At 49.4% G+C, this 26036-nt stretch overlaps 1 protein-coding gene across 2 annotated transcripts in view; it reads right to left on the bottom strand.

Annotated features, from left to right (window-relative positions):
• GFPT2 (glutamine--fructose-6-phosphate transaminase 2) overlaps positions 1-26036 on the bottom strand; it is a 41542-nt gene that overhangs the window by 3875 nt on the left and 11631 nt on the right. The window contains exons 2-16 of one of the 2 annotated variants that reach the window (XM_081827276.1): positions 23331-23438; positions 22440-22538; positions 21804-21929; positions 18386-18444; positions 17590-17724; positions 16484-16545; positions 13782-13861; positions 13222-13339; positions 9344-9507; positions 7773-7868; positions 7597-7694; positions 7204-7324; positions 4473-4630; positions 4180-4294; positions 1141-1268 (exon numbers count right to left, since the gene is read on the bottom strand). In XM_081827276.1, the coding sequence (XP_081683402.1) occupies positions 1141-1268; positions 4180-4294; positions 4473-4630; positions 7204-7324; positions 7597-7694; positions 7773-7868; positions 9344-9507; positions 13222-13339; positions 13782-13861; positions 16484-16545; positions 17590-17724; positions 18386-18444; positions 21804-21929; positions 22440-22538; positions 23331-23438 (1667 nt within the window). The remainder of the gene's footprint in view (positions 1-1140; positions 1269-4179; positions 4295-4472; positions 4631-7203; positions 7325-7596; positions 7695-7772; positions 7869-9343; positions 9508-13221; positions 13340-13781; positions 13862-16483; positions 16546-17589; positions 17725-18385; positions 18445-21803; positions 21930-22439; positions 22539-23330; positions 23439-26036) is intronic. The other variant, XM_081827277.1, reaches the window with a different exon arrangement.

Genomic DNA, 26036 nt, shown 5'->3' with positions numbered 1-26036 from the left:
AGTGATCTGGTTGGTCGGTGCCCCCAATTCTAGACCATTAATAACTTCCAAAGGGTTCCTCCAGCTTACTTAGGAGGCAAAAATCACACACACTGGGCTGTTACTGGAATTCTTCCCTGTGTTTAGGGAGATCCATTTCTATGAGGTTGTCATTAAACCTACGTCACTGAACCGGTGAGTGTCAAATGAAACATTTCTCAACTCCCCTAGAACTATTTATTTTGGTGGGGGGGAAACTGGCAGGAGCATGGCTCCACCCAGATGCTGCAGACAGCTGGAGTGCCGGCCCCCAGGAGACCACAGAGGGGCCATTGATGTGCGCTAGCAGCGGGTGTAAAAGCTTCTTTCTTCCCCCAAAGACTGACTTGGAGACACAGCTGAATATGCATCTTTCACCAGCACACTGGGGCACTGCAGCTGAGCCCCCCCAACCCCCTGCACCAGGCAGCAGAGGCATGGGGGAGCTGCAAGTGGACTCCCCCCAGGCCTTGCTCCTATGGTGCCCCCCCCCCCCAAAGCAGCGTGCCCAGCCCTTCACTTCTTTTGGGAGGGGTCAGAGCCTCAGAGGAAGCCTGTGGAATTTGGAGCTCACTGCCAGTCAGGCAGCTCTGGCTTGTGCAAAGCCTCCCCCCCACTCCCCCCCACCACTTGTAAAACCCTCTGAGTGTTTCTCTCAAGTAGAGGTGACAGGGAAGGAGCAAGGACTTGCTCCTGAGGAAGAGGAGGGGAGCCAAGCTGGGCCAGGGATGATGCCCTTGCTTGGGTCCCGAGCGCGGCCCCACCTGTGCACGGTCTCCCGTTTGCTTTGGTTGAACATTCTCATCCATAAGCAGCAAGCAGAGAGCGGGTTACGCGCTAGCACTAGACTCAGCCCCTGGACAGCACTGCCCCACCCTCTTGGTAGCCCCGTGATCCTGGCACCTGCCCACGCTCCATCAGCTCTCGTTCTAGGGTTGGATCTTTAGGGCCACAACATAGCCAGTTACCAATTTTAAAAAGGCAGGCTGAGGATCCCTAGTAGGGTTGGAAACTCCTTCCGTCAGGATCTCCAGCTCCCCTTGGAAGTCCGAGGACTAACAGGGAAACTGCAGAGCCCTCATGCAGGGGCTGGTGGGGGGTGGTTGGGCAGAGGAGGCTCACCAGGGCTCCTTCCAGGCACGTGGCATAGTTATAGCCCCGTCCCATGACCAGGAGCGACCTCTGCGTGTAGAGCTCCAGGGCCAGGTCGTGAATCTTCTCATCCAGCGACAGCACTTCCTTGATCAGCCCTAAATCGCAAATACAGCAGAGGGGATGCCAGTCATACTAGATTTTATAGCAAGATTCACAAAGAAAAATCATGGTGTAGAGACGAAGTTTTGGGAACTCACACCACTTCATACACTTGGCTTCCTCTCGCATTAGTTTCAAAGGGTTTTAAATGTAGATTATGGGAAATAACTTGGGTGATTAGGCAGGATTTTGTTTATGTTCATACTTTCTCGAGCATGTAAGGTAAGCAGAGAAGTGTTATTTCTAGCTCCATTTTACTGGTAAGGCAACTGAGGCTCAGAGAGGCTAAATCACCAGCTGGTCAGCCACAGGGCTGACACCCCAAATTAATGCCCCATCGCCCCATCCAGCCCACCTGCTGGAGACACCAGTGTAAGTTGGACCAACGCTTCCCAAACCTTTTGGCCTCAAGACTTACTTGCACTCTTAAAAATGATTGTGAATCCTTAAGACACTTTGTTTCTGTTGGTTCTATCAATATTTACCAGATTAGAAACTGACAAAATTAAAGATATTTTTATTCATTCATTTAGAAGTCACAATAAACCCATTATACATTTTTAAAAGTTAGTGAGAATAATAGTGCTGTTTATATTTTTGTAAATCTTTTTAAATGCCTGACTTTGTAATAAAGCCATTTAGATCCTCACATCTGTTTCCTCGTTCAACCTGTTGTGATATGTTCTTTTGGTTGAAGAATAGGGAGAAAATCCAGCCTCACAGAGATTTGTAGTTGGAGAAGGAAGGAACATATAAATAACTTTTTCCAATAATTGTGAATGTTCTTCTCTGATATTACATCAAAGTCAAGAAAAGATAATTTCTTTTTCTTAATTAATTAATTTATTTAACTAATCTCTTCACCCAACATGGGCTCGAACTCACGACCCCGAGATTAAGAGTCACAAGCTCTACTGATTGAGCCATCCAGGCGTCCCAAGAAACAGTAATTTCTTAAAAGAGTAGTTGCAAATGTAGACTCTGAAATCATATCAATAAATTTTCCCACCTTGTGACATTAAAATTTATCTGTCTATCTTGCACTTATTTAAATGGAGGTTTTACGCGTGTATACTTTTGTGACATCACGCATTGGCCATTTGGAAAATATAGGTCCACTGAGTTATACAAATCTTCTAAAAATGGATACATTTCATCATAAAATATGGTTTTTTCAGAAATGACATGTCTTCAAATCACCATGGCCTGATCAGAGATGTCTTTAAGCGGTGGGAATTGGTCAAGCTCACACTCACAAGCTACAGGTTTCCCCAAATCCTAAATTTCACATGAAAGCCTGAAGTTTATCACTGGCAAGAGACAGTCGTTTTTCTTCTTAAGTGTCGGGCTAACTTTGCTCATTTTTGAGAAAATGTCTGCCACGTACTCAAGTCAGCTTGCTACTCTAACAATTCCAGGGTGCTTTTCTTGGAAACAACCTTCACACTCTTCAGTGTGATTTAGGCACACTTCCCATTTTGTCAAACAGAACATTAAAAAGTGTTGCAGTTTACTAAGATTAATGCATTTTCCTGCTTCATGAAGGACATCTTGGAGCCAAGCTAGGTGCGAGGTGGTGTATGCTAAGGCCCCAATGGGGGCACCGCCGCCTTTGCAAATGTCCACACAGCGAAAAAGGCAAACGCATTTATTATAAATAACGTGTTTACTGTGAGACTGGGGACCTGCAGACCACATCTTGAGAACCGCTGACTTAGACATCAGGGTCGAGTACTGTTTTTGCCCCATTCGTATCTAGCTTAAAGTGAAGAATAGTTTTCTCATCCACACATTTTCAGCATGTTGTGTTGGCCAGATGCAGATCTCTGGGCTTTTTATGGTTAGATGGTGGTTCTCCCTCACTGCCTTCTCCGGGGTTTGCCCCTGCCTCCCAGGGAGGACCCAGTCCTTCCCGGTCTCGGGGAGGGGCTGCCCCCCAGCCTCATGACCATCCTGCCCCTGCACTTTCTCCTTGTCAGCCCAGCGGTGAGATCTGTTTCATTTCACGCCCTCAGAGCTGCACAAAGAAAACACAGTAGGTCTCTCTGCTTCCCTGGAGTGCGAGTGTCCGAAGGAAAGGCACTCCCAGGATGGCACACGGGGCAGGAAACACCACTGGGCCCTGATCCCTGTGTGGCGAATGATTGAAACCATGGTCCCCCCTTGCCCCCAAAGAGCTTGTGATTCAGTGTCATAGACGTGGCATCTCACGAACTACAACAGATGGGACCCAGCAGAAGAGTGGAGTTTGGTGAGACAGAAGGAGCAGTCTGGGACAGGAAAAGGCTCAGGGCCATTTACTCCTCCTCAGATATTTGCTGAGCACCTACTGTATACCTACCCTGCCTGGGCACCAGGCATCCAGCAATGATTCTGATAGATAGGGTTGTATGCTCACTGGGCTGACGTGTTAGTTAGGAGACAAGCCAGTATACGGGAGAACAGGTAACTTCAGATCATTGCATGTGCTATAAAGACAAGAAATGGGCTAACATTTTGTAGCTGGGGCAGGGGACTAGTTAGGATGGCCAGGAAGGGTCCCAGGAAGTGACATTTGAACTCAGACTTGAATGATGAGAAGCCATCAGCTGGGGAGCTGGAGGAAGGTTTCTGTAGAGGAAAGGGCCAGTGCAAAGGCCCTGTGGTGGAAAGAGCTTGGCACTGCTGAGGCTCAGAAGGTCATGAGGCAGCCCAAGGAGGAAGGGAGGGAGTGGAATGAGGTCAGAGGAAGCAGGGGCCAAGTGTGCAGGGTTCTAAGGCCTGGTGAAGAGTGCAGACTTTAATCTTGGCCCAGGGGGAGCTTCTGGAGGCATTTAGTGGTGACCACGAAGTTTTGAGGAGGAGGAAGTTATTAACAGCACTGTTTATGGGAGACAGTGATAAGGAAACTTTAGTTCTGGCACATACCAGGTAAAGACCGTAAACCACAGATGATCTCTCGCCTTCTGTTTTGCAGTGAAATTCGGTCTTCAGACATCATCAAACCAAACATCACCAGGGAGATGAACTGACTGGTGTAAGCCTGTGGATAAAACGGTGACTCTGGCAGAGCAGGGGCGAACGTGGGCTTGTGGACCACACGGGAGGAGGCGCATCAGTGGGCCCCCCGGCCCCACAGCCCCCTGTCTGCCCGGCTAGCCGAGGCCCTCCCCCGGGGCACACCTGTCCGCCTGGCCGGCGCACAGGTGGGAGGTGCCTACCTTGGTGCTGGCCACGCCGATCTCTGGCCCCGCGTTGATGTGGACACCGCAGTCGGTCTCTCGGGAGATGGAGCTGCCCACGGTGTTGGTGACACCCACGGTCAGGGCCCGGCGGTCCTTACAGTAGCGTAACGCCAGGAGGGTGTCTGCAGTCTCACCTGCCACATGGGTCCCCCCCCTCAGCCACGTGTTCGCAGGAGTGTGGCTCTGCCAGCTCGAGCCCCCCGGCCCCCCAACTCTTGTACTCTCGCTCTTAGGCGGCAATCAGGGCCTGGACATAGCTGGCATGTTCTCAGAAAGGAAAACCCACATGTGACAATTTTTCCGGTTGATTCTCGGATTCAAGATTTGGCTACTCTTTATGTGCCAAGGACATTTTCATCTATCACTGTTTCTCTGAGCTCTCAAGGCGGCCCCACAGGGGCCATCGTCCCCCTTGAGGATGAGGTCCTCGGAGATGAAGGGCACTGGTGCCTTGCTTCCTCGGGGCCACGCGGCTGTGGGTGACAGACGAGCCAACCCAGGTGTGCCTGGCTCCCAGCGTCCTTGCTAGGACTTTAAGCTGCCTTATTCAGAACGTGCTGAGATTTAATGTTTAAAAAGCAAGAATGCCCCGGAATGGCCATTTCTCAAATCTTGTTTTAAAGCAGAATGCTTCATGCAGCCTGCCAGTGTGAACTCAAAATTATTTTTTATGATAAAGCTACTTAAATTGGTGCGTGAATAAGCCAGCACAGGAGCCCTGTATTTGTAAGTCCTGAAAGCTCAAACTAAATGAAATATGATCCGATCATAGAATTAAACCCATCGAGGGGCGCCTGGGTGGCTCAGTCGGTTAAGCATCTGCCTTCAGCTCAGGTCATGATCCCGGGATCCTGGGATCGAGTCCCGCATCGGGCTCCCTGCTCAGTGGGGAGCCTGCTTCTTCCTCTCCCACTCCCCCTGCTTGTGTTCCCTCTCTTGCTGTGTCTCTCTCTGTCAAATAAATAAATAAAATCTTAAAAAGAAACTCAAGCCCACCGATGTCCTCGTGGCCACGACTTTTCCGCAATACGCGTGTGTCCCCATCTCCTTTTTCTCTTCAGATGTGTGTCTAGGGCACAGACCTTCCTCAGCACCAGTGGGGCTCAGGGCTCGGAGGCAGGGAGCCGGATGGCTCTATCTTCATCAACCCCACCCCCTAGTGTTTGATACAGTATTTTTTTTTTTTTATTTGACAGAGAGAGAGAGACAGCTAGAGAGGGGGAGTGGGAAAGGGAGAAGCAGGCTCCCCCCTGAGCAGGGAGCCCGATGTGGGACTCGATCCCAGGACCCTGGGATCATGACCTGAGCCGAAGGCAGACGCTTAACGACTGAACCACCCAGGCGCCCCTGATAAAGTATTTTTTTAAAAACTTAATGAGAAGGGCTGGACAAAACGAAACTAAATCTTTGCTGTGTAGACACCCGAAGCTGCCACTGCCATTATTTTTACAGTAAATCCGCTCCTTTTCTTTGGTTGACGGCTCCCACCCAATTCAGGAAACATTCTGAGGCTCTGACGGGATTGCAAACCCACAGGCAACGCTGGCATCTCAAGGCCCAGGGCAGCACGTGGCTCCAGGTAGGCAGCCAGACGGTGGGTGTGTCTGCATTCGTTTTTCTGAGTTTGTCGTTGAAATGGAAATGGTCTTAAAAATTCAACTGGGCAGGGGCGCCTGGGTGGCTCAGTCATTAAGCGACTGCCTTCGGCTCAGGTCATGATCCTGGAGTCCAGGATCGAGTCCCACATCGGGCTCCCTGCTCGGCAGGGAGTCTGCTTCTCCCTCTGACCCTCCCCCCTCTCATGTGCTCTCTCTCATTCTCTCTCTCTCAAATAAATAAATAAAATCTTTAAAAAAAAAAAAAAATTCAACTGGGCAGCAGGATTCAAAGTCCCAACGGATATTAGGGCATTGCTGCTAACGTGTTCATGGTGGTAATGACATTGCGGTTATGTTTTTTTTTTTTTTTTCTTTTACCATTTAGAGATGCATTGTGAGGTATTTATGAAGCGACACAATGTCTGGGATTGACTTCAAAATAACCCCGTGGAGGGGACAGGTTAACGTGGATCTGGATGACACCAGCTCTGCTGAGCTAATCATTGCCGAGGACAGGCGACTCCTTACGTGAATCTCTACTTTTACAGAGATTTGGAATTTTCCATAATTAAACTGTTTTTAAAAATCCTTCTAAAGGTCACAGAGAGTCCAAGCATATGGCCATGAATCACCTCCCTGACTCTCTGCCCAGCCCAACTGGAACAAATGCCCAGGCTTAGCGTTTACTGAAGGTGCGGTGAGCCAGACACCTGCGTGCTGTCTCTCTCTGTGTCCCCCTGCTGGGCAGCAGGGGCACTGCAAAGCATGCACATAGTCCTTGAAGTGACTCTCAACCAGCAGAATTTGGAAGAACTTTCACCTCTCTAAATACACCCAGCACACACGAATAAGCCCTTTGGTGAGTGGTCCCTTAAGTCCCGGACTTGGGACGACAGGAGTGGTGAGAAGCCCCGGCTGCACGGCCTCCTCCCCATAACACGGGACAGGAAGTGATGGCTCTGAGGGTTAAGTGACCATAGGCACAGGAGAGTTTGGCATATGCTCAGTGCACAGAGAACTTCACTGCATGAAGGCAGGAGGGAGATACAAGGTGTATTACCAAGAGGACAGAGCCCTGAGGTGAACTAACACAAACCCGTCATCCTTACCTGACTGGCTGATGAAAAAACAAACGTCATCCCTGAACACCGGTGTGTTCCTGTCCAGAAAATCGCTCGCAAGTTCAACCATCACAGGGAGCTCCGTTAGCTCCTCCAGAACTTGCCGCGTCTGCAGCCAACAGGAATGGGGACCAAAGTCAGTCAGAGATGCCACAGAGACACAAGGCAGCTGGGCTCCTGGGGACGGTTTGTGTGGCTGGGGCCAGGTGGTCAGGGAATTTAGGCATGCCCGGCCCCCACCGTGGGAGAAAGGCTTCGGTGCCAACTCTCATGCTGGTTCACGGGCACCGGATTTGGGTCAGACACACCGTAGCGTCTAAGACTATGCTCGGCCCCCGCTCCCTCCCCAGCACCATCACGGGCCCAGTGTGATGCACTTACAGCCACAGCGGCGTGGTAACTGGTTCCACAGCCAATCACGATGAGCCGGCGGCACCGCCGAATCTCCTTCAGGTGGTCCTTCAGGCCGCCCAGGAGCACTGTGGGGCACACACAGCGCGTTAATGCTGACCCCACCCAGGGAGGTGCGTCGGCCCAGGGCACAGACGAGGGATTACCTGTGTTGGTCTCAAAATTCACCCGGCCTCTCATGGTGTTGAAAACGGACTCTGGCTGTTCGAAGATCTCCTTCTGCATAAACGCACTGAAGTTACCTGGTCAAATAAACGTCAACAGAACAGGTCAATTTTAATCTGGTTACATTACCACTGCTTAACTTGCGATCAGGGTGCAAAGCTGTTAAGCAGTTAGTTACAGAGACACATGTGGAGGCCGCTGCAGATTCCCAGGGGCCTCTCGGGGACTGTCCCCCCTCATGCTCATGGTGACAAGTGAGAGGGAAGCAGGCCAGATAAGATTACTACCTTCAGTTGACATATTGGACCCTGCAGCTTGAAGGAGCGAGGGCTATAAGCAGCAAATGTGTGGCTGCTTTTAGCAAAGCCAGAGGAAAGGAAAATGCTTTACTTCCAGAAACCAACCTACTTAGGGAAGTACAAATGAAGTAAGCCCAGAGAAATAGGCAACTGTCTTTTGAACAAATACCCTCCTAGCTTCTGTATTAAAGAAAAACCTTTTCTGGGGCGTTTGGGTGGCTCAGTCGGTGAAGCGTCTGCCTTTGGCTCAGGTCATGATCCCAGAGTCCTGGGATCGAGCCCCTCATCGGGCTCCCTGCTCAGCGGGGAGTCTGCTTCTCCCGCTCCTCCTGCTCATGTTCTCTCTCTCTTTCAAATAAATAAATAAAATCTTTAAAAAAAAGAAAGAAAAGAAAACCTTTTCTGCCACACATGCATTTCTAGGGCTCTGATCTGAATGGAATTGGATGATGTCAAAGGGATGTTCTGGCCGCAGAGGGTTAAGGCCCCTGACAGGTGTTGTGCCTGAAGCTTTGGAGGTGTCCACAGACAGGGTGGGAATGTTCTCTGGGATACACACATGTGTGATGATGCCAAACATGGTAGAGTGCCCGTCTGCCACCTTCAGCTGGGGACTTGCACAAAGGGCACCATGAAGCAAAGAGGGGTAAATGGTCAAAAGGAGCCAGTCAAGAGCAATGATCTCCTGGTGAGCAAGCACTTGGCCGGCCTAAGTCACCGTGAGGTGGCCGGAGAGGTGGGCGGAGCATAGTGGGAAAAGGGTAGAGTGAGGTGGGGCCAGGCTGGGCATTGGGGTATTGTGGGCTATGGCAGGAAGTACGGATTTTCTTCCAAGAACAGCGGGAAGCCATCAGAGAGGGTTTTAAGCAGCGGTGTAAGAGGGTCTGATTCACATTCCTAAGTGTTTACCCAGGCTGCCCTATGCAGAAAGGGGTGGAGGGAGACAGGCTCTCCTCGAAAGGAAGGAGTAGTCCACAGACCCCTGTTTTTGCAGGCTTCTGACCCAGAGAAGAAATGACCTCTGGGTGTCAGTATGTGTCCCAGAGTTGGTAAAGGGAGGCCATGGATGGACTGCTCAGATCGAGCAGGGAGACCTGGCGCCTGGTTCCAGTCAGGAGCTCCCCAATGGCCACGGCAGGCAGGAGGGCTGTGGTGCCCATTCAGGGTAGGACGCAGAGTCTCAGGAGTGCCCCCATAAAGCACCTGTCCCCCAACCCAAGACCGCTGCACACAGACCCTCAGAGGACACCTGCCTTTCATGATTTGCTGCAGTTCCATCTGCAAGGTCTGGATGGCTCGAGATGGGTCATCACTAGCCAAACGCTTGACCCGATGAATGGAGAGTTTCCCATCAGCCACTGCGGCGATGTCATCATCCTCGAGGAAGATGACCCTGTTGGTGTGTTCTATGATGGCGCTGGGGCAAGAGAAACACAGGCGTCACAGATGGTGTCTGAGCTCGACAGTTGCAAGATGGCAGCCCCTGCCTCCCAAGTGTGGGTCCACATCAGTAGCAACGGATGGCATTTTAGGAGGGACAGGGACATCACACTCTAAACATCAATTCACACTTCCTTCCCTGCCCTCAGAATTATTGTGAAGCCAGTCCCAGACTTCCTAACATTTCATCTGTAAATATTTTAGCTTATATCTCTAAAAGGGAAGGATCATTTTTTAACCTTATTAACCTAAAATTAATAAGTTATTATTAAGTTATTCCTTCATCTCATCAAATGTCCAGTCTGTTCAAATTTCCCCAATAATCTCATAGATGTCCTTTTATGATCGCTTTCTTCAAATCAAGATCCAGACAGTGTCACCTTTGGATAATGCTCGGGAACCAACACATTATTCTGAATCGGAACGGGAAAGAATGAAACATTTATCTTGCCTTTCAAAATGATCTGGCTTTCAGAATAAGCACATCGTTTATGAAGGCAAGTTTCTCTTTATGGGAGGAATATAGCTAATGAAGAAGGAATGAGGGCATTAGAATAGTCAATTTGTGAACTCCTAATTATTTTATTTTTATTTTTTAAAAGATTTTATTTATTTATTAGAGAGCATGAGCGGTGGGCGGGGAGGGGAGTAGCTGCAGAGGGAGAGGGAGAAGCAGAGAGCCCGATGCGGGGCTCGATTCCAGGACCCCAAGATCATGACCTGAGCTGAAGGGAGATGCTTAATGACTGAGCCACCCAGGCGCCCCCCCCTTGATCAATCTTAACAGCACTAAAAGACAGATGAGGATATATATATGCCTCCGGATGGAAGGACACACCACCACATATGAAGCAGTTTTGCCAAAAAAATCAAACCTGAAGGAGATCAAGTTTCTAGATACCTGTGAAAGCCAGGGTACAGAAGTATGAGGGGCAGGGGAACGTGTGAAGTGACACCAGGGGGCTTCACTCAGCAAAACCCCGACAGCGGGAAAGTCATCAGGACAAATGACTCAATTTCATAACACAGGCGCACAAACACACACACCCTCCAAGGAAAAAAGGGTGGTTTAGGAGCAAAGTATCAAATATGTCCACCAATGAAATCTGGGGTCACTGTGTTTACTTTTATAAAAACTTTCTCTGCATGGAAAGTAATGATTTTTGTCTTGCAAAATGGCAATACAAAGTTTCTTTTAAAAATAAATCGAGTTAAGGGTGCCTGGGTGGCTCAGTCGGTTGAGCATCTGCCTTTGGCTCAGGTCATGATCCCAGGGTCCTGGGATCGAGTCCCGCATCGGGCTCCCTGCTCAGCAGGGAGCTTGCTTCTCCCTCTGCCTCTGCTGCTCCCCCTGCTTGTGCTCTCTCTGTGTCAAATAAATAAATAAAATATTTAAAAACATAAATTGAGTTAGAAAAGTTGGTAAGCGGGGTGCCTGTGTGGCTCAGTGGTTAAGCGTCTGCCTTTGGCTCAGGTCATGATCCCGGGGTCCTGGGATCGAGCCCCGCATCGGGCTCTCTGCTCCGCAGGAAGCCTGCTTCTCTCTCCCACTCTCCCTGCTTGTGTTCCCTCTCCTGCTGTGTCTCTCTCTGTCATATAAATAAATAAAAATATTAAAAAAAAAGTTGGTAAGTGAAAAAGAAAAGTAATAAACAACACAAGTGGTAAAAAAAAAAAATGCATGAAGGTGTTGCTTATAGGACCATGGGAAGAAAAAAACCCTCATCCTACCCAGTGTCACACCCACACATGCCCCGTGCAGGAATATAAACTTCATAGCTCTTGATGCAAAGTTAGAGAAACGATCATCTGTAAAGTGAGAGATGATCACTGCCCTGTGCCTTCGCTAGAGGTTTGTTGTGTTTATTAAGTGAGATCATCCTGACGCAGCCCCTTCCCATATAAGCTTCGGGACCACAGTAGCGAGTGCGGGGTCGGGGGGAAGGGGATATTTGAAACTCCTGTCATTCTCACTTTGCAATATGTGTTGGCTTTCTGGTCCACACACCACATACTGTAGAATCATCTCTTCAAGTTCCCCAAACCTAAGCAAACAAAGGAATCCTGAGGATTTTAATCACAGCATTGAATTTACCGGGTAATTTAAGGAGAGTCCGTATCTTTAAAAAAATAATTCCTAATTATTAAAATAATTTTAAGCCAATTAATTTTTAAAAAATAATATTCAGCCTTTTTACCCAGGAGTGTGGAGTCTCTCCCTTTATTACAAATCTGTTCTTGCTTCTTGTGGTGAACTTTTACAGGCTTCTCCAAACAGATTCTGGATTATTTTTGTTAAAATTCATCTTAAGGGATTAAAAAAAAGCTTTTCCAGGTCTAGTAAACGATTCCTTTTTATTGTTGTTCCAGAAAGGTTTGCTGAGAGTTGAGTGTGCCAGCCACGTGAGGAGGCACAGGAGGAAACGGGGTCCCACTGCCCCGTTCAGTGGATAGCTTACCACTGGGAGGTCAGATTTCCACGCCTTCATTCTCTGACCAGCCTCTAAGGAGCAGTTTTAACAGGCTTTCAGTTGGATTTTAAAAGCATATGATCTTATTGCCTACACATAATTATTTCAACTCCTTGTAGACTTTCTTTCTTTCTTTCTTTTCTTTTTTAGAAACATTTACTATAATTCATTGAATATAAGGTAACACTGATCTTAGGGATCACAATTATTTTATACACTTCTAAGCCATAGAACCTGCAGCAAATTATAATTGTAAGATGCCACGGACAGATGCTAAAATCTATAAGATAATTGTGTGCCTTAGAATCACTGCAATAGGATTGGCTTGTCATTGAAATGGGTACTCTGAGGAGCACAGTTTGGGGAACACATCGAGTACAATGCTGGCTCTGGGCGGAACCAGACTTCACAGCCAAGGGCTCTAGGTTCCTATGACTCCATAGGAGTCCTGGTGTCCTCCACACTTCCTCCCCGGTCTGGGAAGACCCTCCTGGAGGCTGGCGGGAAGGAGGCATGAGAAGGGTTTGGATGGAGGAAGGAGTGGTGGTGTTTATGGCACTTTTCTACTTCGACGACCAGGAAAGTGTCTCGGTCTTGTCTGAGTAAGTGTGTATGTGTGTGTATAAATTTTTTGTACTAAAATGAGTATGAAGCTGACTTGCTCAAATTTCAGAATTACTTGCTTTGTCTGTTTAATGAGAACATGGACTTTGCAATAATTGGACCAAACCCCTAAGTCTTGGCTCTGTCTTTTATGAGCGGTAAGACGTAGGCAGAGGCAGGCGGGGTACGAGAAGGACCAAGGGGCTGGGGACACCTGCCCCACCTAAAAGGGAGCAGCCTTTGAGTGGCCCCAGACAGCCTGGGCCAGAGGGAGCACAGCCCAGTGTGCTCAGACCTGCTCATTTCCCAGAGAAGCTAGAAATCCAGACATTTACGGGAAATCTCCCACTTTTAAAATGTTGGCAAATAATTCAGGTATTCTGTGCAGACCCAAAACATTGTGTAGGTCCGTGGACTTAGCCTTTGGTCATGAGGTGCTCAGTGCAGAAGGATTCTCAGAGAAGGGTCACAGAGATCTGAAATCTGCCATCATCCCTGTCCCCTTGCCATGCGTGAGAAAACAGCTGAAATGCAGGGATGCGTTAGAAACGGTGGTGTTTAGCCAGTCACGTTTGATTACATAATCCTAGGAAAGAAAGGAAACAAGGTTCAGCTACCTTGCATCAGAAGCAAAGAAGAATTCCACAGCTTTATCGCCAACGGCATGAAGGCAGGTCGAGCTGTCCAGCCTCTTCATCCTCGTTTTGCAGATATTCTTCACATTCTCAAAATTGCCTAGTGAATGAAGGAAAAGATCGCAAGTCCCATTAAACTATTTTGTTTGAATAACATGAAGCAAGGCTCCAGCTTCCCCTTTGAATATGTGTGGGAGAAATTTGCAGTTTTTAGCTTTGGCTGCGTCAGCCAAATCGTGCAAATGATCCCCAAATAGCACAGTATCACTGCAAGAGCATTTAAATGGCTGCAAACAAAACCAAACCCAATCAACACTCATCCCAGAGCACGGACGCCTTTATATAATGGAGCTGCGTGCCGGTCCCTGGACTTGTGTGTGTAGCTGAAAATATCCATAATAAAAAGCTTCTGCAAAAAACGGAGCGAAGGCTCAGCTGCAGGAAAACCTCTCCAACCTGGAGCCGTGTGCAGCCTGTCTCCAAGGGGGGCTGCCTCCACCAGAGCCCCGTTGCCTTGTTCAAGTCCTTTTCGAAACACTTACGTGTCCTATACAAGATGGGGATCTGTTCCGTGGAGAGTTTGTATTTGCTCCGCACCCCAATGAGCAGTGGACTGCCTCTCCTGTAGAGGCAAGAGGGAGTCGAGTTACTCACTGCCTCACCAGGCCGAGGAAGGGCTGGATGGCCTCTGAGCACTGAGGAGGGGTCCCCGCATCCAGCCCTTCTCCCAGGGGAAAGTGTCCTGTTGAGATGCCACTGGATAGAGTCCTTGGCCCCTGGACGATGTTCCAGGGCTCGGAGGCAGGACCAACAGGCTAGCAGGAGAATTCCAGCTTGTTGCCATGGTGCCACCCATCTGCCCAGGGAATCCACACCGGGTTAGGTCACAGAGGCTGAGACATTAGTAGGCCCTGGAAGCGTGTAGGAACATTCGGCTTCTCCAGCCGGCCTCCATGTGTTGCCATCTGCAAAGTGGGATCCCTCGAGGCCCAGGATCTGCCCAAAGATTCTTTCCCTGCCTCCCCCCACCCTTTTGCCTAGCTCAGTTGCTCTCCGGCTTTGGGGGGCATTATAATGACTGGCTTTGGGTCTGCTCAACTTTCTGGGCCGCTTAACCTGCTTTCAAGGGTGCTTTTGCCGGCCCGAGTGACACCTCATGGGGCGAAGTTTCAAATCTCCGACCTGCACAAGGTGGATTCCATTGCAAAGGGGACAGTGCCTTGGCGCACTCTTGTAGCTGACCCAGGTGAGCACCTCGAACTCGAGTTTCCTCTCCCAGCCCCCCTTCTGGCTTCTCCAAGTCTGTGGCTTTGAAGAAGGTGCTGTGAGCACCTTGAATATTTTGGACCATCTTTTATCTTATCTAAAGCAAAGGGGGGATGCCTCAGTGGTGCAGTCGATTAAGCATCTGACTCTTGGTTTCGGCCCAGGTCATGATCTCAGGGTCCTGAGGTCAAGCCCTGCATCAGGCTCCACGCTCAGGGAGGACTCTGCTTGAGATTCTCTCTCTCTTTCTGCCCCTCCCCCCACTCTCATGCAGGTGCACTCTCTCTCTCTCTCTAAAATAAATAAGTTTAAAGCAAAAAGGAGACACGGTTCTGGGCCCAGTGGGGATCCAGCTTAAACAGCCTTTATAATACTGACAATGAGAAAATATTGTGGTTATCTAATTTTCTTGGCAAACGTCTCCCCCAAATTTTATTGTTGTAGATTGAGCTCTATGGTTTCTCTCAACCTTGCCACAAATAATGCTCCCAATACACCCCAAAGATTGCTCTGGAGGTTACGGAGTCACTAGTTATAGACAATTTAGAAAAATAAGGCTTTATTGCATCTTCACACTGCCGCCTTTCTACGTTCATTTAAAATGGTAATACCACGATGATACCAGATCCTAAAAGGGGTTTCTAAATTTGATAGTGATCCAGTGGTCTTTTACAATTCTGCGATTGAAGGAGTTAACTGCTGAAGAGTCCATTAGTTCCTAGCCTAGAAAAGACAATGAAATCATGACACATTCCCATCAGTTCCTGCCTACAGGATATGGCAGTCCGTGCGGGACCACCTCCTCGTTTCTGTGCGTCTCCCAGGGCCACGGGTACATTCTCAATATGGCTTCTCAGAAACTTCGGAGCAAAGTCTGCAGCCCACAGTGCACCAGGGGCCCTGCAGAGCTGGGCCTCCACCCACATCCTCACTCCCCACCAGCCCTTGAAGTTCAAGGGGCAGTGTGCTCATGACCTTGTTCACGGCTGTCTCCCATGCCTGATACACAGCAGGTATCAGTGAGTATGTACTGGAAGATCGGAAAGTCCCACCAGATCCCTGCAGATCCCTGCAGTGCTGAGCTCACTCCGGGCCCCTTGCTTTTGCTCACACTCGTCCTTCTGCCTGACTCCCCTAGGCTGACACCTGCCCCCACTGCATTATCCCCCCAACCCCCAACATAGAGCATCAAGACCTTCTGCCCCACTGTGTCCTCCCGCGCCAATGCTCAGTCCTTAAGGGGAGGATCAGGTTGGATGTCACTAGGTCCTCAGGGCCCAGTACGGAGTAAGTGCTCAACAAATACTCGTTGGATGAATGGAGGGAGGGATGGACAGAGGGACAGATAGATGTGTGCATGGATGGCCAGACTGATGGTGGATGGACAGATGGATGGATGAACAGATGGATAATGAACTCATCTGAATATAAAAGAACAGGATGGCACTCACACTCCCACTTGAATGAATCCACACAGCACTGGGGGCCATGGGACTCTAACAGAGGGATATGCGGGCTGACCCAGGGCCTCTCAGCTGATTCCTAGAGCCCCTGTTCTGTGAAGGTGATGAGGCTTGAGCTTGGGGCCTTCAAGACCTCTTCTTTACTGGATTCAAATCAATGTTCCCTTGTTCCTAGTTTCATTCTCATAATTTTGCATGCTTTTTCTGAAAAGAACCTCCAATACTGACCTGCAACCTGGATCTGCCCCTCACTATATACAATTTTATTTTTAATTTGAATTTGTTGTCAACTTCTGAAAATATGGAGATTTCAAATAAAAATCCGACTCTCTGGTTTCTCCTTTAAAGATCAGAAGCTCTGATCACAGAGCTGGGTGGGATACCCAAGCCACAGTTGTCCCTTGGAGACGACCTTCCAGATTGCCAGACACCCTACTTCTCCCCTGGGCTGCGAGCTAAGCAATTGCATTTTATTTATTTATTTATTCTTGCAGTGTCAATGTGTTGAGCCTCACCTGGTGGCAACGGCTTCTCCCGGGTACTGGATACTCTTGAAAACCAACGCGAATGCACCTTCCTGCAAACACAGCAAACAAGAGTGAGGGACGATGTGTTTCTGCCCCGGCCAACCTGGCCCACTGCCCCAGACAGGGGCCACTCCTCCTGGTGGGAGGGTCCTGGGGTCCCTCCCTCAGGGGGCTGAGTGCAGGACAGCTCGTGCAGCGTGATGGCAGGAGGAGAAAGTGAAAACAGCCAGTATCACGCTGAAGGACCAAAGCGCAGAACTTGTGGATTTCATGAGGCTCGACAGACACCCCCCACCCTGCCCAGGCCCACAAGGAACGAGTCCCAGCTCCGTGACCATCTGGGTGGGCGGGTGCGGTTAGAGCCTCGGGAAATGAGAACTGGGGCCAGGGGTCTTGCCCTGCGCCTCTGGGATGGCACCTACTCCGGGAGCAACTGTGAGAAGGAAAATTCATGCTGCACGGCAGCGCCTGGGTTCAAACCCCGGCTCCGCCCCTTCACTGGGCAACTGCCCAATTTGTGCCTCGCTGTGACAGAGATGAGAATAGTCCTACCTTGTTTGGCTGCTGTGAGCTCATGCACTTGAAGTCTCAGAACCGTGGTTGCCATATACAAAACCCGACAGAGGCACTAACATGTTAGGGTTGTTATTTCTTTAGCGAGGACTCTCTTTGCCCTCAGTGCTTTAGCTTCTTACGTCGTGCAAACCAGCATGGATCTAGTTCTCCTAACTCAAGACTCCCAGTGCTCTGTTTAACTCCTCGGTGCAAAATTCTCCCCTATATTCTGACCATCCTGTACTAATTTATCATGACCCTGCTAAGATTTGGGTTATGTACGACCAGCTATAAATCAGGTTTTCCGTGTGAAATTCCCCATGCTTTGGAATCCTGGGCAGACCCAAGGCCCCACATGGCCAGTGTGCATTGGCCAGTCTGCCAGCTCAGTCACACAGCCTGAGCGACCCAAAGTCAGTGTCCGCAGGCCTCTAAGGACCTTTCCAACTGCCCGAAATGAAGAGGCTTCAGGCAGATCCCAAGGAGTGAAGGAAGAAGGCAGGGTTGATTTCTTTATACAGGTGGGACCGGTAACTCACCAGCTGCTGAATGACTCTTTCGACCAGTGTTGAAAATGTAATGTCCTCAGTTTCTCTGTTGTCAAACACATACTTAATCAGCTTAGCGATGGTCTCGGTATCTGTTTCTGACTCAAACTCGTAGCCTTTGCTTTCCTGGAATATTTCGTGGGACCGAGTGTCAGATAAGGGGCATTGCGAAACCTCGGTCGCCTGGCCAGCTCCCTGTCCTCCCTCTTGACCCACCCTCGCAGCGACTTAAGATAAGAACAAGGATAAGAACAAGGAAACCGGGGATCAGAAGTGTCTGCCGGAAGCACAGAGCCCAACACAGCTGAGTCATTCCAGTATTCCCTGAGATCATCCCGCCTCAGAAGACTGACCTTGCCGTTAATCTGGACATTGCAAAATAACAGCAGTCGAAATGATCAAGTATGTTGAGTCAAATCCACCCACATCCCAACCAACACCGCAACCTCTTCATATGTTAGAAACTCGCCGTCTGCCTTCCCACCCCACATTCCGTTTGGTGTATGAGCTGATGTGTTTATGTAAACACTTGATTAAAGTGCAGACACCTTAATGAAAGGAAGTTCGTGTTCTTTTGATTATGTGAATCTGCAATAGCACTTGAGGGACGGAAAATGCCCTGCTGTCTTCTCTAGCAAGACATGGGGACGCCGTTTATCCAATGCGGGTGTGTGACTGAGAGCGGGTCTCACTCAGCTCCCGCCTGTTTCCGGCGGGAAACAGCCGGTTGGAAAGTTTCCGGGGAAGACCACTTGACTTACATGTCAACCCAGGGGGAGGATCTTACCAGAAACTTCCTCAGGTCTTTATAATTTGTGATGATCCCGTTATGGATGACCACGAATTCTGGAAAAGAAGTTTGGTGACGACAGAAAGGCTATGAGAAAGTGAAGTTCAAGTCAGAAATGAAGCAGTGATCTGACAGCTTGAAACTCTGCAAGCTCTATTCCCACAGAGTCTGCTGTTTACTGTCTCTTTCGCTGATGAGAGCTGAGGTCTACCATCTACTACGATTACAGTCCAAACCTGAGGAAATACACAGTTCTCTTTGGGTAAAAAGCCCGCCTGACTGCACACGGAGCTCTGACTTGTGGCCTACAGCATCGTCAAACACGCTTTGGTATTTATGTCAAATGGGGCAGGATGAACCCTTCATTACCCAGAAACTAGCCCAGGCATTCCAAAATGGCTTTGGGCTCAATGGGGCCACAAGCTAGCAGTCCACACGCGTGCTTTGTTCGACCCACACTACATTGTAAAAAGAGTTAAGTTTAAAAATTTTGAATTTTCACTTAAAAGTCCTGATTTTCTTGGGTCACCTGGGTGGCTCAGTCGGTTAAGCAGCTGCCTTCGGCTCAGGTCATGATCCCAGGGTCCTGGGATCGAGCCCCACATCGGGCTCCCTGATCTGCGGGGAGTCCGCTTCTCCCTCTGCCTCTCCCCACTGTGCATGTGGGCTCTCTCTCTCTCTCTCAGATAAATAAATAAAATAATAAAATAAAATAAAATAAAATAAAATAAAGTTAAAAATCCCGATTTTCTCATGGGAGGAAAAATCTGCAGAAATTCTGGCATCCCTGGGCTCACCCACATTCCTGTGTGGCCATGACCACTTCTCTCTGCAGGGTCTGCGGGATGGGCTGTGGCTTCTCCCGCCTCCCCAAGCACCAGCAGCAAACCCTGCTCATGTCAGGCTACTCCCTGCATGGGGGACCCCCTGGTCAACCCTGGGAGAGTGAGGGATACATCTGCTTAGTCACCACTGCATTTTCTCAATCAATGGTTGATGAATAACTTGAAGGTCTAAAACCAGCCTGAGGTTTTTTTTTTTCTGGGTAAGTAACCCCCATTCCTCCTGAGCCCAGATGATAGAAAGGCCTTTTATTGACCTTGAGATTGAGTAATTCTACGAGGATGTATCTACATATTATTGTTCAGTGAAACTTCGGCTCTCCAATTCGTTTTTTTTTCAGTACAGGATAGTCCTTTACTCTTTTTCATTATTTTTATCATCATGTCCTCTCTACCTTTTTTTTTTTTTTTACAGCCTATTGTTTACTTTGGGAAGGTCACCCAAAAACTGGGAGGGCTCGAATAGAAAAGCCATTTTGGCCAATGTGCTAGGCACAGCTGAACTCTATTACAGCTTTACAGGTTTGTTTTTGTGGTTTTTGGTTTTTTTTAACTGTTTTATTTCTTCTGTTCTCTTCTTGGGGACATTAGTAATTCACCAGTTGGATCTCTATAAATTCACCTGATGGATCTCCGTATCCACCCCCCTCTTATTTTTCATACCGACTCTGACACGGTGTCTTCAGATTATTTTCTTAACCCTGTCCCATTTTTTCATTTCAGTCAATTGTCTTAACTTCTCCTCAGTAGTTTGTTTCCTAGAATCTGTGTTTTTTTTCTTTTTTTGCTAGAACTCTGTGTAATTTTCTTGTGTAATGCTTTTGCTGGGTGTAAGTCTTCCTTCAAAATATGCTCTTCAGTTATCCCTGATGAGTTGCTAAAGAGATTCTACGAATCTTTGCTTACTTCTCACGTTGTTTTTAATTACTCATCCTGAGTCAGGGCAGGCATTTTCAAGTTTGGGTGTGTGTGTGGGGGGGATCTTCTCGGAACCTCCTTGCTTGGGGGGACACAGAGTCATCGTCAACACTGAAGTGGGGGTTCATCTTATCACCTGGGGTGGTAGCATCTCAGGGTGCATGGTCTGGGGACAGTGTTTTCTCTGGGACCAGCCTCTGTATCTGGCTTGGGATTTGGCGGGATGCACATTCTAGGTCTTCAGCACCATGGGGTCTGCTGTCTGCCTCCTGGATGTGGGGGACCTGCCCCAGTAGTGGGATGTGCCATGGTTCAGGGCATGGACCAGATCCAAGGGTCAGTCCCTAGCAAAAACTCATTACCCAAGACCCCAACTGTTCTGCCGAGCAGGGGGCATCGGGCTCATCCTTCCAAGTTGGGCAGGATGAGCCACTGTTCACAGGGGTAAAGGACATTGAGCCGGGAGGCACAAGTCTCTCCTGTGGCCCAACTTCCATGACGATTAACGGCAGTGAGGCTTGCCAAGCGTGTAGCTACGTGCCTGCCAATAAGCCCTCCTCAACGACTCTGATGTATCTGATTTCTACTCTAATACGGGGCTTGGTAAGAACTTGCATTATGTCTTGGGGTGGGGGTCCCAGCTGACGCCAGAGATCATTCTCTCTGCCCGATACCCTCCCCCATCATGCCCAGGTGTGGGCCATTGGGGGCTTCTGACCTGACCAGGCCTAATCTAGAAGGGAGACCCACTGGGATCTCCAGACCTGCCAGGCCTTCCCCCACGAGAGGGGCCGGGGGCCATTCAGAACTACGGCATGGAGAACTTTCCAGGGGGGCCCAGGCATGTGATGTGGCCCCATGAGCTGGGGCTGGCCCAAGAGGGCGGCTGGGAGAACTGGGGAGCCTGCAGCCCACCAAAGAGGGCCTGGTATCCCTGTGAGTGTCCTGAACAGTCTCCATGTCCCCAGTCTGTGACCCTGGACCGCTTGGCAGTGGAACTCCAAGGTACTGCGAGCCCAGCTACCATACCTTTCAGTTTTTCAAGGGACTTCTAGGTATGATCATTCTCAGGTTTAAAAACCCTGCAGCGAGCCAAGGGGAGGGCTCTGCTGCTTGGAAGGAGTCCCTGGGCTGCCTGTTGCAGCTTCTGCTTCTCCAGATCTCAAGCGTTTGGCAGCCGAGGCGTCACTGCAGGGCCCAGGATTGGAGCGGGCACCTCAGACATGAACCAAGATCAGCACTACCACCCGTCCTGGCTCAAGACCACTCTCCTCGGGGAAAGGAAGCGCATCCCTCCCTGAGGCGCCCAGCCCTCCAGAACACTGTAGTCGCTTGTTGAAGAACAGTGCCCAGACTCTTCGACCCCTCATGCTGCCAAGTCCCGCTCAGGCTGGGTCTCAAGAGCCAGCAGCAGTCACGGGAAGTGCCACAGTTTTCCTCTGGAGGCCTGGAGGGTCAGCCCCGCCCAGGAGCCAGGCTGAGTTTGCTCCTGTCTAGCGCCTGGTGCCACCCCGCGTGGATCCTCAGGGAAGACAGGGAGGGCTGGGAGAGAAGCAACCAGCTGGTGGTGGGTGTGGGTCCACATTGGCACAGACCAGGGCCAGGCGGAACCTTCAGGATGGGGGTGGGGCAGGGGCCGAGGCCGTATTACATACCGTTGCCTTTGTCTGAGCGCTGTGGATGGCTGTTGACGGCGTTGGGGACCCCATGGGTGGCCCAGCGCGTGTGAGCAATGCCAAAGTGGGTCTCAAACTCCACCTTTAAGTCCATGCTGTCTTGTTCTAGATCAAAGAGAAAAAAAAGCATTGACACAGTACCGTTAGGGTGAGGTGACATCATTATATGGACGCACCTCAGCTACGTCAAAAGCACATCCCACCTTCCACTGCAAGGGCCCCACCCCGGGGATTTCTGCCAGATCCCTGCTGTGGTTTACTCAGTACTTACCAGTAACCTAACTCAGTAACTGAAATGAGCTTACTTAAAAAAAAAAAAATTATGGATCGCTACTATAAATGGAAAAGCAGTATCATCTGCCAGAAAAATTAAAATAAATACTTAAGTACTGAAAAATTTAAAAAATGCTCATGCACCACCTCCTAAAAAAAAGAACAAACCCATCCCACACCCTGAGAAACACAGTTTTACAGTGTGGGCTGAACCCGCCTTCCATTTATCCACCATATGAATCCATCCATTCATATTTTTAGTCTTAGGTGCTTCTGGAATGAGAGATTTTAAACTGACCCATGCTGCCTTTATTGCTCTGACTGGGCTTACGTTCCACTTACTATAAAGTTCCTCATCGAGAGCCTTGACGTTCCCTCTTTTCTTGACCAGCTGGATATGTCTTTCTTTGACTTCATTGTTATGTCCATCGATGGCCACACCTGTGGTTTACACATGATACTTTTTTTTTGTATTGGCATTGAAGTTTTGTCTCCCAGCCTTTGTTACAGGGTATGACCCCGGGTGAGGGCTGCACAGCACTGTGGGTCTACTGGATCTTGTTTGCCAGGCTGGTGGCCTGGAAGAGAACTCGATAGCATTCAGGACGCCGACTCAGAAAGAAGAGGCCATGGCCGCCTGATCCGGCGTCTACCCGGGGTGCAGCCCTGGAAAGCTGCCTGCAAGGGAGGCACCTCCAGGCCCACCACTGAGGGCAGCAGGTTTGCCAGAGGGTCTTGTGCACTGTGCACTCTCCTGCTATAACAGGTACCCCCCCCCCGCCCCCGCATCGGCGTTCCTGCGGGCTTTCATCTGACTTGCTCTCTGTGAAGAATTAACAGACATAAAACTGTCTGGCTCCCCCTTTCTCCCCAGACTGCTTAATTTAAAATGGGAAGTGGACCCACCTATCCATCAGAGGAGCGTGCAGCCACCAAGAAAGACCGTCAGGGAGAACAGAAAATGTGGGAGAGAGATGAAAACAGGACATAAAATTACAAATTTGTAGTAATGATCACGTTAAAAACAAAAAAATATCTATGCACGACACCCCCCGCCCCCCAGACCACCCCAGCGTGAGCAGCGACCAGAGCAGGGACACAAAGATATCGACGGGAGTGCTTTGGGTGGAGATTTTTTTTTTTTTACTCTTATTTCTTCTTTTTACTTTTCTCTAGTTTTCGCATTAAATGAACAAATGCTCTGCGTACGCAGTGGCAGCCCACAGGACCCACCTGCCGAGTCATAGCCTCTATACTCAAGCCTCTGCAGGCCCTTAATGAGGGTCTCAAAAATCTCCTTCCTCGTCCGGGGGACTCTGTAGTTCATGTACGCAAAGATTCCTGTGGAAAGACAGGGAGAATCACATGTCTATCAGTAACTCGGTCAGTGTTTGGAAAACACCCGCTCTGGGGACACCCACATGGCTGGCATCGCCCGACGGCTTCTGGGCTGCACGTGTGGCCTTCCTCTGGCGTAAGCGAGAGCCGTGCTCCCCTCCTGCTTCGGGGCGCACGTCACCCACAGCCCAGCCCGTGACAAAAGTCTCAGGGGGCATATGCAGAGCACATCAGACACCCTGGCCTGACAATTGTACTGTGGAGAATGTCTCCTATGGCTGAACATCTGAGACATGGTGTCATTTATAATAGCAAAGACCAAGGGGTGCCTGGGTGGCTCAGTCGGTCAAGCGTCTGCCTTCGGCTCAGGTCATGATCTCAGGGTCCTAGGATCGAGTCCTGTGTCGCGCTCCTTGTTCAGCAGGGAGTCTGCTTCTCCCTCTCCCTCTGTCCGCCCCCCCTTGCGTGATCATGTGTTCTCTCTCACACAGATAAATATTTATTTGACAGATAGAGAGAGCACAAGTAGGCAGAGAGGCAGGCAGACGGAGAAGGAGAAGCAGGCTCCCCGCTGAGCAGGGAGCCCAACACGGGGCTCGATCCCAGGACCTGGAGATTACGACCCTGGGATCTCGACCTGAGCCGAAGGTAGACGCTTAACCAGCTGAGCCACCCAGGTGACCCTAAAAACATAATTTTAATGGCCCGCAATGTGTCATCACAAAAATTAAAAAGTGGAATATACCAGTTTCCATCAAAACTAAGATGTCATCGGGATGCCTGGGTGGCTCAGTTGGTTAAGCATCTGCCTTCGGCTCAGGTCATGATCTCAGGGTCCTGGGATCGAGCCCCGCATCGGGCTCCTTGCTCAGTGAGGAGCCTGCTTCTCCTTCTCTCTCTGCTGCTCCCCCTGCTTATGCTCTCTCTCTCTCTGACAAATAAATAAAATCTTTAAAAAATACATAATAGCAAAGATCAGCAAAACCACCTGGCCACTTGGGGACATCTGGAAGTCCTATGTGGACTCCTTAATCTGCACAGAATTGGCCTGGGAAGAGTCCTCCTACAGCAGGTGAAACAGGGACTGAGGCTTCGACTCATTTCCGCTCGGTCCTATGGCCTAGAGCTTTACATCTGTAAATGCGGCTTTTACAAAGGCAAAAGTAAAACCATCTCTTGGCTCCGGAGAATCCCTATCTTCCAGGGAGATCTGCATGCCCTAAGGTTTTATTGGGCTGTATTTTCTGTATTTGTATTTCAAAATACTATTTTCTCAAATAAGAAGTAACAGTCGTCCTGTTGGTTCTCCCCAAACTCCTCCGCCCCCTCCCTGCTCGAGACTATGGACCCCTGGTCTGTCTCTGTCCCGCCCTGCGAGTTCCCTATTCTCTCATCCCTCTGTTCTTTTGTCCTCCCTGCTCCACTTGGGGGAAACCTGCCCTCCTCAAAGCTCAGCTCCCACTACCTCCCAGGGCTGGCTTGTCCCCTCCCAGGCCCCCCGCCGGATGTGCTCCCCTGCTCTGGGCCACCCCCATGCTCGTGCATCTTGGAATACCTTCATCCCCTGATAAGTACACCGGCTGACACTTCTATCTTTATAGTTCTCACTAGGTCTTGGCACACCATCCTTACTCAATAAATGTATGTGGAGTAGAGTGACTGTAAATCTATTCAGGGAAGCGAGAGCATGGATCGTGAAGAATACTGGCCTTCAGGAATATTCAGAGTAACTCATCTTATTGAGAACTCACTATGTGCCAGGCACTGGGCCAAGAGTTCCCACACAGGTGTGAATCAAAGCTCCCATCAGCCTTCGAGACTGGACCTACCATGACCCCCCTTTACTTTCTGGAACAGAGCCTGGGGGGCTGTGACCGGGAACCAAGGAGATTTGACTTCAGCACTTAAAATGCTCCAAACTACTGGGCAGTGTTGCCTCAGGGACGAATGGGATTAAAAGGTTTATTTCCCCAATATTTTTAAAATTAATTAATTCATTTTTTTAATGTAGTGTTCCATGATTCATTGTTTGCATATAACACCCAGTGCTCCATGCAGTACGTGCCCTCTTTAATACCCATCACCAGGCTAACCCATCCCCCCACCCCCCTCCCCTCTAGAACCCTCAGTTTGTTTCTCGGAGTCCATAGTCTCTCATGGTTCGTCTCCCCCTCCGATTCCCCCCGCTTCATTAGCACTCACCATAGCACATACCCTCCCCAATGTCCATCACCCAGCCACCCCATCCCTCCCACCACCCACCACTCCAGCAACCCTCAGTTTGTTTCCTGAGATTAAGAATTCCTCATATCGGTGAGGTCATATGATACATGTCTTTCTTTGATTGACTTATTTCACTTAGCCTAATACCCTCTAGTTCCATCCACGTTGTTGCAAATGGCAAGATATCGTTTTTTTTGATGGCTGAATAATAATCCATTATATATATACCACATCTTCTTTATCCATTCATCTGTTGATGGACATCTAGGCTCTTTCCATAGTTTGGCTATTGTGGACATTGCTGCTATAAACATTGGGGTGCATGTACCCCTTTGTATCTTTGGGGTAAATACCTAGTAGTACAATTGCTGGGTTGTA

The sequence above is a fragment of the Leptonychotes weddellii genome, chromosome 7 (genome assembly GCF_054177405.1).
Source record: "Leptonychotes weddellii isolate Sample4059 chromosome 7, ASM5417740v2, whole genome shotgun sequence".
Lineage (NCBI taxonomy): Eukaryota > Metazoa > Chordata > Mammalia > Carnivora > Phocidae > Leptonychotes > Leptonychotes weddellii.
The sequence above is the reverse complement of the archived record's forward strand: the minus strand, read 5'-3'. Positions and strand labels throughout refer to the sequence as shown.